General features: G+C 39.8%; 1 protein-coding gene across 1 annotated transcript in view; it reads right to left on the bottom strand.

Moving 5' to 3' along the window:
• Nucleotides 1-30: 30 nt before the first annotated feature.
• LOC102310518 (atrial natriuretic peptide receptor 2) overlaps nt 31-17,202 on the bottom strand; it is a 98,428-nt gene continuing 81,256 nt past the window's right edge. The window contains exons 16-22 of the mRNA XM_005921720.3: nt 15,276-15,422; nt 14,467-14,590; nt 9,896-9,964; nt 9,479-9,653; nt 5,972-6,070; nt 2,881-2,972; nt 31-237 (exon numbers count right to left, since the gene is read on the bottom strand). Coding sequence (XP_005921782.1) covers nt 175-237; nt 2,881-2,972; nt 5,972-6,070; nt 9,479-9,653; nt 9,896-9,964; nt 14,467-14,590; nt 15,276-15,422 — 769 coding nt within the window. The 3' untranslated portion in view covers nt 31-174. The remainder of the gene's footprint in view (nt 238-2,880; nt 2,973-5,971; nt 6,071-9,478; nt 9,654-9,895; nt 9,965-14,466; nt 14,591-15,275; nt 15,423-17,202) is intronic.

Here is a 17,202-nt window from a genome sequence, read left to right as displayed (position 1 = left end):
ATAAATATACCTGGAATTCCCTCTTTGTTGTTGTTGTAGGGTGTCGTTCACCTTTCCTCTGCAGGGAAATCACCATTAAAGACTTATTCTAGAACAAATAAAAGAAGTGGCTCGGCCACTGGAGCTTCTGCTGGCGTCTCCACCACTGCTGCTCTCACATTATCAGCAGGCCTCTCAGATAACATACACATCAGTCTTCTCCCCAAGAAGCCAGTACGTTCTCATTTTGCCTTTGCCCTGGAAAAACACAGAAATCAATAAGTTCATCAATGGAGATGAAGAGTGGAGGGGTTGGTATCCTCTGCTGACCTTTGCTTAAAGGTGACACTATAAAGCTTTTAAGTCTCCCTTTGCTCACATTTGACACTTTATATAATATATTCTGACTATAGATAAATGTGAAAGGATATTTACTCCTAAATGATTTACCTCTCAAAATTATTAAACCACTTTTGATTGCTGCTTTTACCTTCAAGTGTTCAAGTTAGACTTAATACGAGGTAACCAGTTCATCTACATTTGTCAGGATCCTGGGTCTCCTGACCCAGCGTTTTTAGTTCTTTGTGATTCTTGTATCTTGTACTCTTGTAATTTATTCTATGGTTTCTAGTTTTGATCCCTTGCCCTTCATATTTCTCTGTGTCCCCTCTGTTCTGTGTACGTCTGTGTCTTTGCATGTTTGAGTTTCTTGTTTTCTGTCACTCTGTATTGTGAATTATGTTCTCATGGTTGGTCTTTTGTTACTCCCTCGAGTCTCGGTTTCTTGTGTTCCAAGCTTAGTATTTCCGTCTGTGTATTTTGGTTCTTAGAGTCCTCAGCTTTATGGTTTATGTCTGTGTTTCTTAGTTGCTGTCTCCACCGTGTCAAGTTCACGTGTCTGTGTTATACTTCCTGTTTTACTTTGAAGGTCTGGGTCTTATGTGAATGTGTCCTGCTTTGCTTCCTTGTCTCGTCAGTTCTGATTTCTCCCAGCTGTGCCCTCCTTCTGTGTCTCATTCCCCTCGTTACTTCCCAGTATATTTAAACCCTGTGTTTCTCTGAGTCAGTGTTGCGTTGTCCCTCATGCTGTGTGGAGCTCCCTGTGAGTTTAGTTTGTCATTTTCCAGTTTAGTTTAGTATGACTTTCCACTGCCAGCAATAAAGCTGAGTTCGTTGTGTTTAAACCTCGTGCCTGCATTTTGGGTCCAACTCCTGCCTGCCGCACAGCGATTCATGACAACATTTTATTAGGTAAATGTAGCTAGTAATGGGTTGGAACAACTTTTGCCCTCAGAGCTGCTTTAATTCTTCATGTCATAGATTCAACAACGACCTGGAAACATTCCTCAGAGATTTTGATCCATTCTCCATCAACTGCTGCAACCATCAAGCAGTTGTTGCAGTTTTTGCCAGTTGTGCATCCAGGATGCAAAACCTGTTCTAACTTATCCCAAAGGCAGAAGAGATCTGTTGACTGTGGAGGCCATTTGAGTAAAGTGAGCTCGTTGTGATGTTCAAAAAAACAGTTTGAACATCACAATGATGATTTGAGCTTTGGCATGGCACGTTACTGATAGGTTTGTAGCTTGAATCTATCCGCTGGAACGTTGAAGACAATATAATTACACTGCAAAGCAAGACACAAGTAGGCAAGCTTCTTCATGTTTCTCGTGCACGAGAGAGAACCGGACAGGCACCGTTCCTTCGCTTGACCCCAGTTGCTCTCGTCCGTTCTCCCGTACCACTGTTCTTTTATTGAGGTTACATGAATATGCATAAGTTCATTAACATATGACGTCTACATACACACAAAGAGTACCTTGCCTGTGTGTGTGTGTGTGTGTGTGTGTGTGTGTGTGTGTGTGGACTGCTGATCAAAGGGTCAAACATCCTTGGTCAGGAAGAGGGTAGCCTCCCCCTCACCCTAGATGGTTCATCCTAGATAACACGGTGAGGAAGTCCTGCAGTTCATCTAAACAAAGAGCACTTAGACTAAAACAGACGCAACTACGTTAATCCTACCATAAAACAATAAGACACGGTATGACCTCTCATGCTCCCAAAGTGCTGTCTAATACACACAAAGTTTGCAGACTATCAAGGATCAAAACCTCTACCAATCTACAACTAATTACAAAACTCTAAGCATATATAAGTAAATATTTCTAAGCATAAATGACAATCAACAATACAAACCTAACAGTTACCCTGACAGAAGCAGCCATCATAAGATGGGTACGCTCTGTTCATAAATATAAGGACATGGTCAGCAACATTACACAGGCAGGCTGCGGTGTTTAAAAAAGGCTCAGTTGGTACTAAGGGGCCCAAGTGTGCCAAGAAAGTATCCCAAACACCATTACACTACCATCAGCAGCCGGAACTGTTGATAAAAGACAGGATGGATCCATGCTTTTATGTCATGTCTGCCAAATTCTGACCCAACCATCTAAATGTGGCAGCAAAATCGAGACTCATCAGACCAGGCAATATTTTCGAATCTACATTTTCTGTGAATGCCAGCCTCAGTTTCCTTAGCATATAGGAGTGGCATCTGGTGTGGTGCTGTGTTTCATTTATTTACCTAAGAACTTGTCTCATTTAAAGATATTGATCTCTCCTCCTTGGGATGTTAAAATCAATCCCAGCATCCTCATTAATAGTTACAGCCTTGAGTTTACAGGCTGACATATTAATCAGTTAATTAAACCAATAATCCTCAGGCTGATGTATAATGAAAATCATTTGTTGTAAATAAAGAGCAATGCATGATACGTCACTGATAAACCAGTGACGTATCATGCATTGCTCTTTTTTTATTTTTATTAACATTCACAATACATATGAACTCACTTTTAAGGCAAAGGTTTCATTTGGTTTCATTCAGATGACGGTTCCTACCTTCATTTCTACGTCTCCTCGTAATTGGAGATCAAAGTAACCAAACTCATCGAGCACTTCTTTGGTGGCCGAGGACACGTGGATCTTTAAGGCTAGAAGAGACATCAAACACAGCGTGAATGACAAATAACAGCTCACATATCTGCTTTCATCTCCAACCTCAAGATAACAGCTCACAGGAAAACTGTGGAGATGAGCCAATGCATCAAAATGCTAACGGTGATGAAAATCTGTATTGTTTTGTTCTAATAATGCACACAGTGCAGGGAAGCTTCATGCTGCACTGTTAATCGCTGGCTAAGGGCCCTTAGCTGTAAGTGCCATCAATTATTTAGCAGAGGAGGCACAAAACAGGAAGGACCTCAGCAGTTAATCGATACATCTGAAGATTCACTCGCAAAATATCCAGTTATAGATTCATAACACGGTACTGCTGTCACTGCCAGTTAAGAAAAGAAATGTCAGCACGAACAGCATCAGATGCAGCAGGTCACCGCGGCTTATAATTAGCTCACAAATCAGATTTTTCCTCAGGAGTGCTTCCATCAAAACTCATTAAGAAATGAGTCAGAGACAGAGATGAACAGGTCCTGCGTGCGGTGATAAAGGGTCTATTATTTACTGCTGTTAATTCTGGAAGTCTGGTTCTTGTTTGTTCAATGGGACACGTCCAAAATGTCAACCTCAGTGTTGTTTCCTGATTTGCCAGCCTACAGCTACAGCTAAAGCATACATCTTTAATTAATAAAAAAAAATCAGTGCACAATTTAATTTTGGATTTTCTCTAAAGTAATTAAAGATGTTGTACAATCATTCTACCCTGGAAAAAGAACAGTTCAAAGAAATCATTACAAGCCCAAAATCATTATGAAATTCATGCGCATGATGGTTATAAGTAAATGTTTGATTATAACTGTGTCTCACATAGTGATATGACCCTTTACAGTTTACCCGAAAGGCATGTTTTCAAGTTTGGGGTTAGTCCTGTATCAGAAAAAAAAAATCAGCTTATTCTAAAGGGGTGAGGTGGGAAGCGCTGACTACTTTTTCATTACTTATAATTTAAACATCAACGGGCCCAGGATAGATCCTTGTGGGATCCCTGTGGATTTTGCAATTTGACAAATTGAGATTTGTTTAGAAATATACGGTTATATCAGTTTAAGCATTAAAAAACATAAGCTAGATGTGGAAAAAAATAAAGTGAATATAAAGACGCCAAATTTCAACCCACTACAAGGAAGGTCTGTAACTTGGAAAACATTAAAGCTATTTTACTTTTAAAAAATCAGCCTATTCTGAAGTTGTATGCTTAACCTCATAAGACCCGAACTCTTTCATGGCATGCATTTTTTATTTTTCTTTGCTATTTGGGTTGATTGGGACCTAAAGAATGTAAAAACAAAGAATTACCAGATTATTATTTTTTTTTTACCAAATTTTTGTTTGTGAGAAAAATGAGATCCACATATGAGGACATTTATTTCAAATTTTGATAGAACAGTGGCAGTATAATCCTCGTAAGTGCATATCAGGCCCTTGTAGAGAAAACTTAAGTATTTTGGTCTAGACGTCCCAAAATGTGATGTCCACATATGTGGACGCCAGGTCCTAGGAGGTTAAAAAAGTTCTCATTTCAGTTTCCCATTAAAAAAGCTTTTCAAATATTCAACTAAACCAAATGCAGTACCAAGTTTGGGATTTTCTATATGTACAGATGGGTGGCAAATTAAAGGGAAAGCCAACAGTAAGATTCAAAGACAAAAACAACTGGATCACAATAATTCATCCTTAAGAGACTAATGTCGCATTCAGACCAAACACAAAGCAAAGTTTTCATGCAGCTCAGTTCATTTAAAGAATTTATGCTATTTTCCCCTGTCTGATGTCAACAGAAGCAAACCTGTGTTTGTGTAAATATTTCAATTTTAAATTTGCCTCATGCTACAGTGCGGATTCGCCCGACACAACTTTATCTGCCTTGTTAAGACTGGTGTGATTTCCAAAAGCCAAGAAGCACATCAAGCTAGATGTTGGCCAGTTTGTTTGTGAATTTATTTTGTGTTTCTTATTCTGTTCTTTTTCTTTTATCTAATAGTAGCTTATTTTTTTCCTGCTATCATAATGTAGCATGTTTGCACTGGTCGTCTTGGTTTTCAGTTACTTCTAGTCTTCTTTTTGCTCATCTTTTGTCTTTCTCCTGTCTCTGTGGCCATGTTTGGTAATAGTAACAGACAAAACTTTTGTCTTTTTGTTATTTCCTATTTTAATTGGAAGAAAAGCTTTCTTTTATTTCCTGTTGCTGTTTTCCTCCTCTGTGAATGTCCGCCCCACCTTCATTGTTTTTACCTGTGGCTAATCTTGTGTTTTATGTGTTTATGGCATCTTTTTTAAATTCAAGGGTACTTTTAATAATATGGCTTGATGCTTTATTCACAGACCAACAAACAGGTAAAGAAAGTTTGCTCATCTACGATGAGTTGTCATTATGGTTAATTTATTCCAGCTGTCTGCCACACCTCTACATTAAAGTTAAAAGGAAATGTGTCTTCCTCCTCTCTTCTCTGTCCTCGTGATCCATTTAAGACATCCTTCATCCTGGAGTACTGAGATTAACTTACACAGTCACAGGGAGAAGGACGGAGGAGATAAGGAGGCACAGATTAGAGAAATGGGAAAGAAGCCTTTAGTCCTGTCTCCGGTTTTCTTTTTGCCAGAGAGTCGCCTTTTCTCCCTGTTAGCCTCCTGTTTCTAGTTTCTGTCTTCCATGCTTTCATGTTTCCCAGTTTTTGTTTTCTCCTTTTGTTGCTTACCGTTGGACTTTGTGTTATCGGCTTTGTTTCTGTTTGAGTTTTTCTTTATGGACCTTATCACCAGCAGTGCACAAAGTGTTTAAAAGAAGTGAAAAGTTAATTAAATACAGAGCAGCTGCAATACAAGAATAAGAATAAGCTACGAGTCCTTTTTAACTTCAACACTGCAAAGATTTGTACGAAGCGTGTGACTCCTTCTGTTGAAAACCCAGATTTACGTAGTGACGCCAGCTTTACATCCAACAGACAGCAGAGAGGAAAAACCCAGTGACACTCACCCTCTCCATTCGACTCCATCCGGGATGCCGTGTTGACAGTATCTCCAAACAAACAGTATCTGGGCATTTTCAGCCCCACCACGCCGGCACACACTGGGCCTGTAAAACAAACACTAAATATAGTCAGATTTTACCAAGGAAAAACAATCATCATACCTGAGGAGCTGGGAAGCTCTGTCATTACCACACCTCAGGGGAAATGTTAAATATGAAGACAGAGGTGTGAGTGAAAGGAAACTGCTCTAAATTACAGTGACGACACTGAGTGCCAGCCTATGCATGTTGGATCGTTTCAGCTGCTGAACTAGAACATAAACAGTGCCTCTATGAGCTAACACAGTCTAAATACTGTGCAAGAAGCTTCTTATAAGTTACGTCAAATTAAAAAAAAAAAAACAAGGGGGGCTCTTGTGCTCATTTCCAGCTCCTAATTTCTACTCTTGGACTGGAGGGGTTTTTTTTAGACATTTTAGACATTCATCTTCTGTCTGAAGTAAGACATTTTAGCTCCTCTCCTTTTAAGCCAACTTTCTTCATCAGCCACTTTGGAGCACAGAGTTCATGAGATGACCATGTTAGCAGTGTCCTTTTTCATTGACATCATACGGAGCTAAGAGTAGAAAAAATACTCTAAACAAAGCATTTAGAGCTGTTCAGCTCACAGAATCTATTTGTACATATTTCATTGTCATGTTTAAGATGAGCCTCCACCACTCTGGCAATGCATATATGACAGAAAATGAGTAAAAGAATAACATCCCCCCCTTTAAACTCCATCTGTTTGGGTATTCGAAGAATGGAATTTACAAAGGCTCTGGATACTGTTAGCTAATCTCATGCCCTGGATAACACATGTTTCTTTTATAGTCCAAAAACTATTAATTTATTTTTTATGTTTTTGCCAGGATACACATGAAGAATCACTCAACAGTTATTAAAAAGCATTTAAGTGGGGGCGTTCAGAAATCAGAACCCGGAGACTTAAAGAGACACATGAGGCTGACTAATTTTATTGCATGAAAAGCAGTTAGAATAATTCAGCCTTTCTACAAGCGCCTCGCTCATCTAGTTTTAGAGGAGTGAGTGTGTGGAGACAGAGAAATGTGCCTTGCTTAGTTCCCAATAATGTCTGAACAAGCTGTCACAATTGCAGGATTCAGGTAGCCTGATTCAGCTTTTTGAATCTTTGATTTGTTCAAAAAGGTCACGGTCGTTCTTTTTACCAGGGAGCTTCCCATCTGGGGCCAATTAACTTTCGATAGACTCAAAGTGCATTTAATAATGAGATTGTGATCTTCTGCCACGGTGGGGAAAGTAGCCACATCAATGGAATAACAGCAACAGAAAAAAGTCTCAAAAAAGCGGGTGAGCATGGAAGAGACCAATGCAACTGTACCTACCGCTTTTTGTTATTCAGTTGTCCCATATGTGATCTGATCAGGTATTGTCGACTTATTTAACCGTTCAAGGCAAGTTTTTTAGGGTTTCCGATAATCACTCTGATCATCGATGACCCCCAAAGTGATCGTTAACTATTTGCTGGTCTTCCTATCCATGGATTTAATCTTAGTATAATTGTACTATTATTTATTATTAGCGTAGCATTAAATTTAATCTGCCAGTCTGTAGTTTCATGTTGGTGTCTACTGACTGTGATTGCCCGTTCAGTACCATTTTTTCCTCCTACGTCTTTCTTCTGCTACCAGTCGAATTGACTGGGAGAGAATGGATCATCTCGACCACCAGCTGGTGTTTTGTAATGGTGACGAGCAGTGCAGACACACCAGCACAAGTACAAAATGCTGGCACTGGTGGTGGTCACTTGCATGGCCTATATCACCGAAGTCATTTTATATCATAGGCCACATACAACCCACTTTGATCTTAAGTGGGCTGGACTAAAGAGACTCCCCTTTCTGTCAGCCTAAGGAAGTTTAACTACGTATTAGCTACCTATTATAAAAAAAACAAAAGTTTCTATATTAGATAGTGGAAAAACAGGGACTTTTCTGTCATCAATTTTGTTATTTGTTACATAATTACCTTCCTGTAGTATAAATAGCAATGTCTAACCAACTCTTTATCAGTAGGAAGAATTTATGAAAATACAGTTAAAAGTCCAAAGTTATTGCCTTCTTTCAAATTTTTCCACTGTCATCCAGAACGGAGTGCTTGCAGGGCCAGTACTGACCCCCAGGCCTTTTGTGTGGCACACCTAATAATGTTTCAGGGTTAGGTAAATTACAGAATTTTCCCTGGGAGGGCTTTGGGGTATACCCTTAAATCACATGTGTCAAACATAAGGCCCGGGGCCAGAATCAGGCCGGCAAAAACTCCAATCTGGCCCACTGGAGATCTTTGGAAAATGTGAAGGAGAACATGCATTTTGGACTTTCAACTATATTTTCATAAATTTTACAGCTTGTCCTATTGATGAAGGCCTCAACCATAGGTGTCCATACTACACCAAAGTAATATCAAAGTAATTACCAAAGTAATAGACAAACAAATAAACAGTTTTCATTTAAACTAAATAAATACAAATAATAAGAGAGGAAAACAATGTTCCAACATGAGAAGTTCTGTTTTGTATTCATTGTAAACACTCTGTGTTTTCCCTCTTCTTTTTTTCTCTGTAAACTATATCCACAAATACTCAATAAAAATATTTTGAATAAATACATAAAATATAATTTTTTGTTAATTAAAAAAACTTTCTGCTTTATAATTAAAGGACAGTATGGGCAATGAGAACCTTTAATTTAACACATTTCTTTCTTTCAGTTTAAGCCCAAAGAGTTGTGCTGTAACATTTCTTCCATTAAGCAGAGCAGCGTTTCCTTATCATATAGTAAAACTGAGACGTGCTGTTGATATTACACTTCTTTATATTGAGATATCGCAGGGATTAAATGTGCAGCTACTGGATTTGCACGGATGGCCCTGATGTAAAATGAATTTGACTTCCCACTCTTAAATTGCAGGAAAAACATATAAGAAACAGTAATGCTGGCACAAATAACAAATAATAATAATTGATACCTCTGTGACCTCCCTGCTGCTGATAGTATTGGATATTAGAATAGAATAGAATAATCCTTTAATTGTCCCACAAGGGGAAATTTGGTTGTAACAGCAGCCAGAAAGACACATATACACATATTGACTGGATACTGACTATACAGAAGCTCTCCCAACTTTAATATCGAGGATAAGGCTTCCTGTTCCATCTAGCTAACGATCCCTGTTTAGAAAAGCACATCTAATTAAAGCAAAACTATTGCGATGACTGTTGATGGCATTTCATTACAGATGTAGTCACTCATTTGCTCTTCATATGTTTATGTTTACCTGCATGTTACTAAATCCTGCTGCAAATGCAAACCTTGAAGCTTCTGATACTAAAACTGGACCAAAACATGTTTTTGTGGTGAAGTAAACAAGAAAACTGAAACCCTGCAGGTTTTACATTTTCCACTGGCCACCACCTTGTGAGTTAAGACTCACCTGTGTGTATGCCTATCCTGAGTCTCAGCTGGTCGTTGGGTCTGTGTCGGATCTTGAACGTTTTGACCTGCTCTAACAGGGCCAGCGACATCCCGGCGATCTCTCTGGCGTGGAGTTTGCCGTTCCGCACCGGCAGCCCAGACACTACCATGTAGGCGTCACCGATGGTCTCAACCTGAGGGACCAATCACAAGAAGATCAGTTTTAACCTTCGAGTAAATAAGTCAACTAATTATTTCTATGAGCTGCTGTGATGTTTTTACTTTTAACATTATCTGCTTTGATTTTTGCCTATAAAAGTTGGCTGAAAGGGAGATAAAACTGCTTATTTCAGACAGAGGATGAAGGGAGGGGCTACACACATCCTTCTTATGCAAAGCTACTATAATAGACTCCTCACTGATTATCCCGACGTACCTTGTATACATCAAAGTTGTCGATGATTGCATCAAAACACGTGTACAGATCGTTGAGCAGCGTGACAACCTGTAGAGAGAGAAGTTTTCATGATTCTGTGTTTTCAGTGCAGCAAGAAAAGATAAGAGGTGGAAGTTTTTAGCTCATATCCTGTTTCTCAACCCAAAGCATTATGAGTTAATGAAAAATGTAGAAGTGCACGCTGTAAATCCAGCACTGGGCGCCCTGTTTTCTTTTGTTGAAAGGCTGACAGACTGGGAGACGAGCGCGTCTGTAAAAACCTCAGAGCCGCTCGCATTATTTCTGTCCCTGGACGATTTCCAGGCTTTGAGGCTTACTGAAAAACACAAATACGAGACGATAAATCAAATCCACAGATGGAATATTACAAACGCACAATCTGTCTTAAATTTAGGAAATTGAATTGGCTCGTAATAGTCGAAATGTAGCGGTAATGTCACCGGCTGGCTGTTTATTCAGAGGCCATTATTATTATTTGCGCTTCATATTAGATGTTCGGTTTTTTATTCCTTTTTTTTTTTACAGCTGTTTTCTGAACCTAAAAAAAACAAAAAACCTTTTGAAGCAGGGACATTTGGTCCTGAGTGAACTGTGATGAACCAGGATATAATTTCCGACCTATTTGTTGTCAAGTTCTTGAGTTTTCTAAGTATTAGGTTTTGCTTGGGAAGTGGCCAGGAAGCATCTGCGTGGCAGCTGGATTAAGAGCTCATTGAATTCTCTAAATATTAAGAAAAGGTGCTTCAGTGCTTTGTTTATTACCTCCTTTAGCAGAGGATGCATTAAACAAACCCTTTATGAAAGGAAAGCTCATGCAGTTGCTTCATTCAAAGACATATGAAATGAAATGACTAGTATAACCGACATCATGTAAATTACAGCTATATTTTCTATCTAATGGTAAAACCTGATAATATGAAGATGTGCTCTCTATAAAAAAAAAAAACATATTTTATACAGATTTTATATTTGAATATTTTTTTAAAATTACATCTTATAAAGCTCCGGGCCATGGGAGCCGCAGTCTAATGGTGAATTTATGTCACAGCGCTTGTGTCCACTCTGTAGGTCTACACAGGGAGATTTGAAAACGTGCTTGTGTGCAGTTTCCAAAAATCAGCAGCACATAGCTCGACACTGGATGAGTGTAGGTCAGATGCTAATTGGTTGATAAGCTAAAGAGAACTGAGAAGGAAGTGACAGTGGAAGTTACCACGAAGAGAAAAAAATCGCAAAGATTTTAAAAAAGCACCTTGAGAAGCACAAATGTATGGAGGGCCAGGGGTGTCAAAATAAATCAACGAAATACATTAATAAATAGTGAATAAAACGTGTAAATAAATGATTAAAATTGGAAATTTATTAAACGTTTTAAAACAAATGAGTTTATAGTGATTTATACATGTAATTATTATTCCCAATTTTAATTAATTCATGACATTTAATTTATTATTTAATTATGTATTAGTTTAATTCACTTTGGCATTTGTGGCCCTCCATACAATGATGATGATGATGATCTGCAGTGAAAACAACAACAACAACAACAACAACAACAACAGCAGCACAAACAAGAATCGCCAGGAGAGGTTTTTTGTGATACTGCCCCCTGGTGAAGGCAAACAGCTACAACATGTGGACGACAGTCTGCAAAGCTGTCTGTAGCCTGTGATTAGAAATACTGCAGAACTAATATTAACACAAGTAACAAATAATTTTTTCTTCTTTTTTTTTTGGGAGATGGGGTTGCTGCCTTTATTAGATGAGATTAGCGCAGCGAAGAGGAGATGAAATGGGGACAGAGAGAGATTGGGGGAAGTCACGCAGTGACCGGCTTCAGGTCAGCGTCACATTTAGCTTTGCAGCATATGGCTGCCTCCTGGACCTGTAAGCCAAACCAGCATCCAAGAAATAAGGACATTTCTACAGAACGTCACTTTCTCTGCCATTTGGAAATCTGAGCTCCTGCACTGACCCTCTCACAAACTGTAACCCAGTGCACAACAACACCAGAGCATGGCGCTTGCCAGCAGTTGTGACTCATTTTTAATACAAACCTCCATTCACAAAAGTGATAACGACGAACTGCCAGTAAACAGAGATGTCTGAATCTCCTTCTGTCCAACCATATCCTTCAGGTGTTCCCAAGACGTTCCCAAAGCATAATCTCTCAGCTGGCTTGTGTCCTAGCTTTACCCAAGTATAGCCTTACTAAAATCCCTCACCTAGGAGGGGCTCAGGGCCCTCGTCAGATGCTCACGCCATTTCAACTGTCCTCTATGTGAAGGAGTAGTGGCTCCACACTGAGCTCCACCCAAATAACCAAGATCCTCATTCTATGTATGTGTCATATATGTGTCGTATCTGTTGATCAGGCACTGCAAATTATTTAATCCCAACACTGTCTGCTGTCACCAGGGAGCAGTGTCACAAACAAGTTGTCTCTGGGCTACTCTTGCTCATGCTGTTGGACCTTTAGCCAGCTGTGGAGAAGACAGAAGTTACAACATCTAAAAAGACCTTCCTTGTAGTAAAGTGAAGCTGAGTGTTACAGAAACCATGATACTAATACCTGACTGCATACCGACTTTGCTGTCGTCGTGGAAGTACAAGCGCAATGTGTGAAATATTGTGGAAAAACCTGAAAACACCCTTTGATTTATGTGTACATATGTCACTGAGTGTGCTAGTGGAGCATCAGAAACAAAACAATGACCCACTCATCACAGTGTTGCTCTTTGCTGTGCTGCTGATCAAAGCTCTGATAATTACAACTTTCAACACTAGGAGTGAAATATTTCTTTTAACATAGTACTCCCGGGTTAATTAGTGCTTTGTTTTGTCTGGAAATGTGTTTGTACTCTACTATCGTATCCATATGTAATTGATTCTAGTTCATATTTTACTATTGAGAAGCACTTTGGTGTACCTCTGGTCTTTAAATGTACTATATAAATAAAGTATTGATTGATTACATGATTTAAATTACTGCTTCTCTGTGGCATTAACACTGTAGGAAAAAAAACAGCTGCCACTTAAACACCAGATTAATGATTTCTGTGGCCCGACACATATACCTGTAATCCACACACCTTTCAGCTGCATACAGTATATTTATACCATATATAGCTTCATTATAGAGAAAATCTTGTGGTAGGCAAGACAGCTGACTCCTTCATTTTACTGCAGAATCCGCACTGGCTGACTCTGGGTGCAGGTGACATCCATCACATGTCCAAAAAAAGCACTTTGGGTGAATGATGATCCTCAGGAATAATCTACAGCATTCTGAAAATGGCTGTTTGGGTGCACACAGAGCCGCTATAATTACAGGTCAAGATGAGGTGAAGAGTTTGATTGACAGGGGGATTTTGGCATTGTGTGTGTGAGACCTGACAGGATTGGCTCCAGAGCTTAACCAGGGCTGGGGAAAGAAAAAAGTTCCTTTACCTCCGAAGTACATTTTTTCATTAGAAGTAATATAGATGTAATATCTGAAACTACTTCTTCTTTAACCCTTGTTGTCTTCTAAGCAATGCATTTTTTCTTTATATAGAAATTAGGTGTTTGTAAGCAGTTATAAGTATTTATTGTGTAACAGGGAACAGTTTTTCCTTTGGGTATCAAGCAAAGGGGAAAGGAATGTGTATCTGGAGTTCCTCTAGTGGCCACTTGGGGCTGGCTCCCCCCAAAAATTGAATTCCCATAGAGTCTCATGTTGAAATGCCCAACTTTACTATTGCTTAGCAATCTACTATTGACCAAAGCAATCACAGGAATGTTTTTCCATTCAGGACTGTATAAATATACATCTTCCCCAACTGGTATACCACTTTCCAACTAGTTGGGGAATAATCATTTTTTCCTAGAGACTGGTGGTTGCCAGTAGGTTGCCAACCAGTCTCTAGGATGATGCGCTAACACAGCAGGGGTAAATCCATCATCTATGAGATCCTGTAAAGGGGATGCGGCCACAATTAAAACATCTGTGCTTTCTCTCCTTTCCATGTGAAAAGTCAAGATGTCTGCTTTGGAAAAAAGGTCTACAAGGCCTTTTTTATTCTTTCTTTTTTAGCTTTGTCAAATAACATAACCTTTTCTTCCGCACACTGGAAGAGAAACACATTTTTGTTTTTTCTCAGGGTGATTCCAGTTCAGACCTGTAGACCTGACAGTGTGATATTATCCATTAGCAGACATATCTTCCAGATGAAGTCTAGAAACCACTTTGGTATTTAAGTGAGAGGGAGATATGTGGTGGCATAACGTGACTCAACTCTGAGTCAACGTACTCTACCATCTAACAACTGTACTATTTTCAGTCGCGGCCTATGTGTGGGAACACACACTATGAGACACACTGTAGATGGAGACCCGGTGAGCACTTTTCATACATGAGTAGAGAAGGGAGAATTCACTGCAACTACGATCACGACCACTGATTTCTTAAAAGCTTTAAGATTAGCTTGAAAGTCAGAAAAGTTAACACTTAAATGCTGTCAGAAGCAGACAAAACTGAGGTTTGCGATGAGGCATTGATCGGCGTGTACCTGTAGCGGCGTGCTCTCTGCAGACATGGATGTGAAGCCCACAATGTCGCTGAAGTAAATCGTGACACTGTCGAATGCCTCTGCCTGCACGGTCTCCCCTCTTTTCAGCTGTTCTGCTACAGAGCTGCATAAACAATGATAAAGAGAAAGAGAAAGCAAGAATCAGAAAGGAGGAAGGAAACAAGATGTATATATTTTAATTATGTTAAGTTTTTGAATTAAAATATAATCAAAGATATGTTTCTTTGAATCACAATTACATCAATGCCCCGGAGGCTCAATTATAACCAGATGTCAGTTTATCTTTGCTAATTCTGCTAACGCTAATTTCCTGTTAATCGAATGATACCAAAGCCAAAAAAAGAAGTTTACTCAATTCATACGTGTGGTGAGAAATGAAATGTGTCCTTCCTCTCAGGCCTTTCTCTGACAGTCTGGCTTTGATGGAGGGGGCCAAGAAAAAGCAGATAAGTGGGTGAGAAAGATGGGATTTGTTCCTGTGGTGTTATCCAAATGCCTAAACTCGCTATCACGTCTGATCTGCCGGCTCACTTTAATGAGCGGTTCGCCTGTCAGTTCTCTGTGTTCCCTTTCATCTACAGTGAGATGGCACCGCGGGGAAATGTGTATCTGTTAATAAAATGCAGCACTGGGAGGAATTCGGAGTCTTTAATTAATACAGGGATTTAACACAAATGACAAAGTGTCATTGAGACACCCAATTTGCTGTGTTCGAGTTCACTGGGAGTTTTAAGCTTTTGGCTGTGAGGCTAAAAAGTGAACGCTGTTATTTTTTTCTTCTTTCTTACTGTGGTAAAATTTGATAGAGGAGGTTTTCAGCTTTCCGTTTCTCCTCAAGGTAAGCCTGTGTTCGCTCCTCCACCAGGTTCTCCAGGTTGTTGGCGTACTGCTCCATCCTGGACAGCAGGTTGTTCAGAATACTGGTGCTGCCCTCTCTGTTGAGCACACAAACAAACACACATAACATGAACATAACATTTAATATAGGGCCATCCATTTATTTCCCAATGCTCGTCTGGTTCTGGGTAAGCAGTCCCTTGCCCCTGTCCCCATTTCCAGCTCTTCTAGTGGAACATGGAGGTATTCCCAGGATAACCCAGAGACAAAATCTCTTGAGGATGTCCTGGGTGAGCCGCAACATCTCCTTCCAGCTGGACATGTGAAAAAACACCTCACCTATGAGGCGTCAGATGTCCAAACCACCTCATCTGATATCTTTCAATGACTATGTCTCCTAAGCCCAGTCCACTTACAAAGCGATTCCTTCATCATGCATCTTGTTTTGTAGCTAATGACTGGTTAGTAGTGGATATTTCAGCCAGAGGTTGTCTAGGGAAACCTCTAATGTATTTACCACCTCCTCATTTGTCAATTAAGAGTATCAATCACTCTCACTGGTAATTGCTTCAATCACTTCAGTCAATATGGATTTTGCATCACAAGCATTTTTTTCACCCATCATTGCTTTTTGTCACTGGCAATCTACGCCCTGTGGCTGCCACTTCGCTGCTGGTCCCTTCTTGTGTTGATGCCCTTCAGAGAAGGGAAGAAGCAACTGAAGAGGAAGACAGTTTCAGCTGTTGTTGTCCGCTTGCAACCCTGCCAATGAGTCACAACCTTCAGCCTGATTTAGACCTGCGGTGTCTCTTTGAAGAGCCTGTGACATAACCTACGCAAGTGGATGACGTCGTTGGTGGCGTTTATGATTGTGCTGGTGCATTATGCATATTGCGTGTGCAATTACCTTGTTGGGTGTGTGGTTTAATGTAGCTACAACCTAGATCTTCTGCTGAAGAATTAATCCACATTTAATGCGGTGGAGGGGTTTGCATGCTCTGATCTCAGGAGTTACACTATATGGAAAACAGTGTTGGGGACACTCCTTAATCTTTGTATTTATGAGTTTTTACTCTAGTTGCTGCAGCTGTATCAAATCAAGCTCATAGCATCGAAGTCTGTCTTTACAAACATGTATAAATGAACTAGTTGTTTCATACAGCTCACTGAGTGTAGTACTATAATAGCACGCCAACTCTGCAACAAGTCAGTTCTTGGAATTTCTTCCTTCGACGATATCCCACAATCAACTGTGTTTAGCAGCCATAACAACTCAACCACAAAGTCTCAGGGGGGTAAAATCTAGGGTAAGGTCTCAAGGGAATAACCGTTGGGGTGGCAGAGTAAATACAAGTAAACAATTCTCTGCTAAAACAGTGACTGCAGAGATCCAAATCTGTTCTGGCATTAACATCAGCACAAAAGGTGTGAGCCAGGAGCTTCATGGCATGGGTTTCCATGGCAGGCCAGCTCCTTCTGGTAGGGTTTCCAAGGTAATCTGGTCCTAAGTGAGGAGCCAGACCTCTACAATGACTGCAGCATGGAATTCAGAAACCTCGCCTGGATCTGATGAGATACCAGTGCTTCACCCTGGAGTCAGACCTGAGGGGCTGGCCACCTGAACATGTCCCTAGTGCTCTATTTTCTAGACTTTGTTTTTTTTCTTTTGGACTTTTCAATCAGAGGTTAAGCTTACACCACAGTGCAGCGAATACAAGTGGAAAATACAAGAAAATCAAAGCCTATAATGTAAAAATTAATAGAAATAGAGGGCAGAAACATTTTTAGCACTAGCATATAAACATATTACTGGGGTCTTGTTTTACTAAAGGAATTACTGAACTATTGTCAATTGTCAGACGGTGGAAGGAATACTTC

This window comes from Haplochromis burtoni, unplaced genomic scaffold (genome assembly GCF_018398535.1).
Source record: "Haplochromis burtoni strain Fernald_Lab_line unplaced genomic scaffold, NCSU_Asbu1 Contig_51, whole genome shotgun sequence".
Lineage (NCBI taxonomy): Eukaryota > Metazoa > Chordata > Actinopteri > Cichliformes > Cichlidae > Haplochromis > Haplochromis burtoni.
Note: the sequence above shows the minus strand (reverse complement) of the source record. Positions and strands in the feature narration are given on the sequence as shown.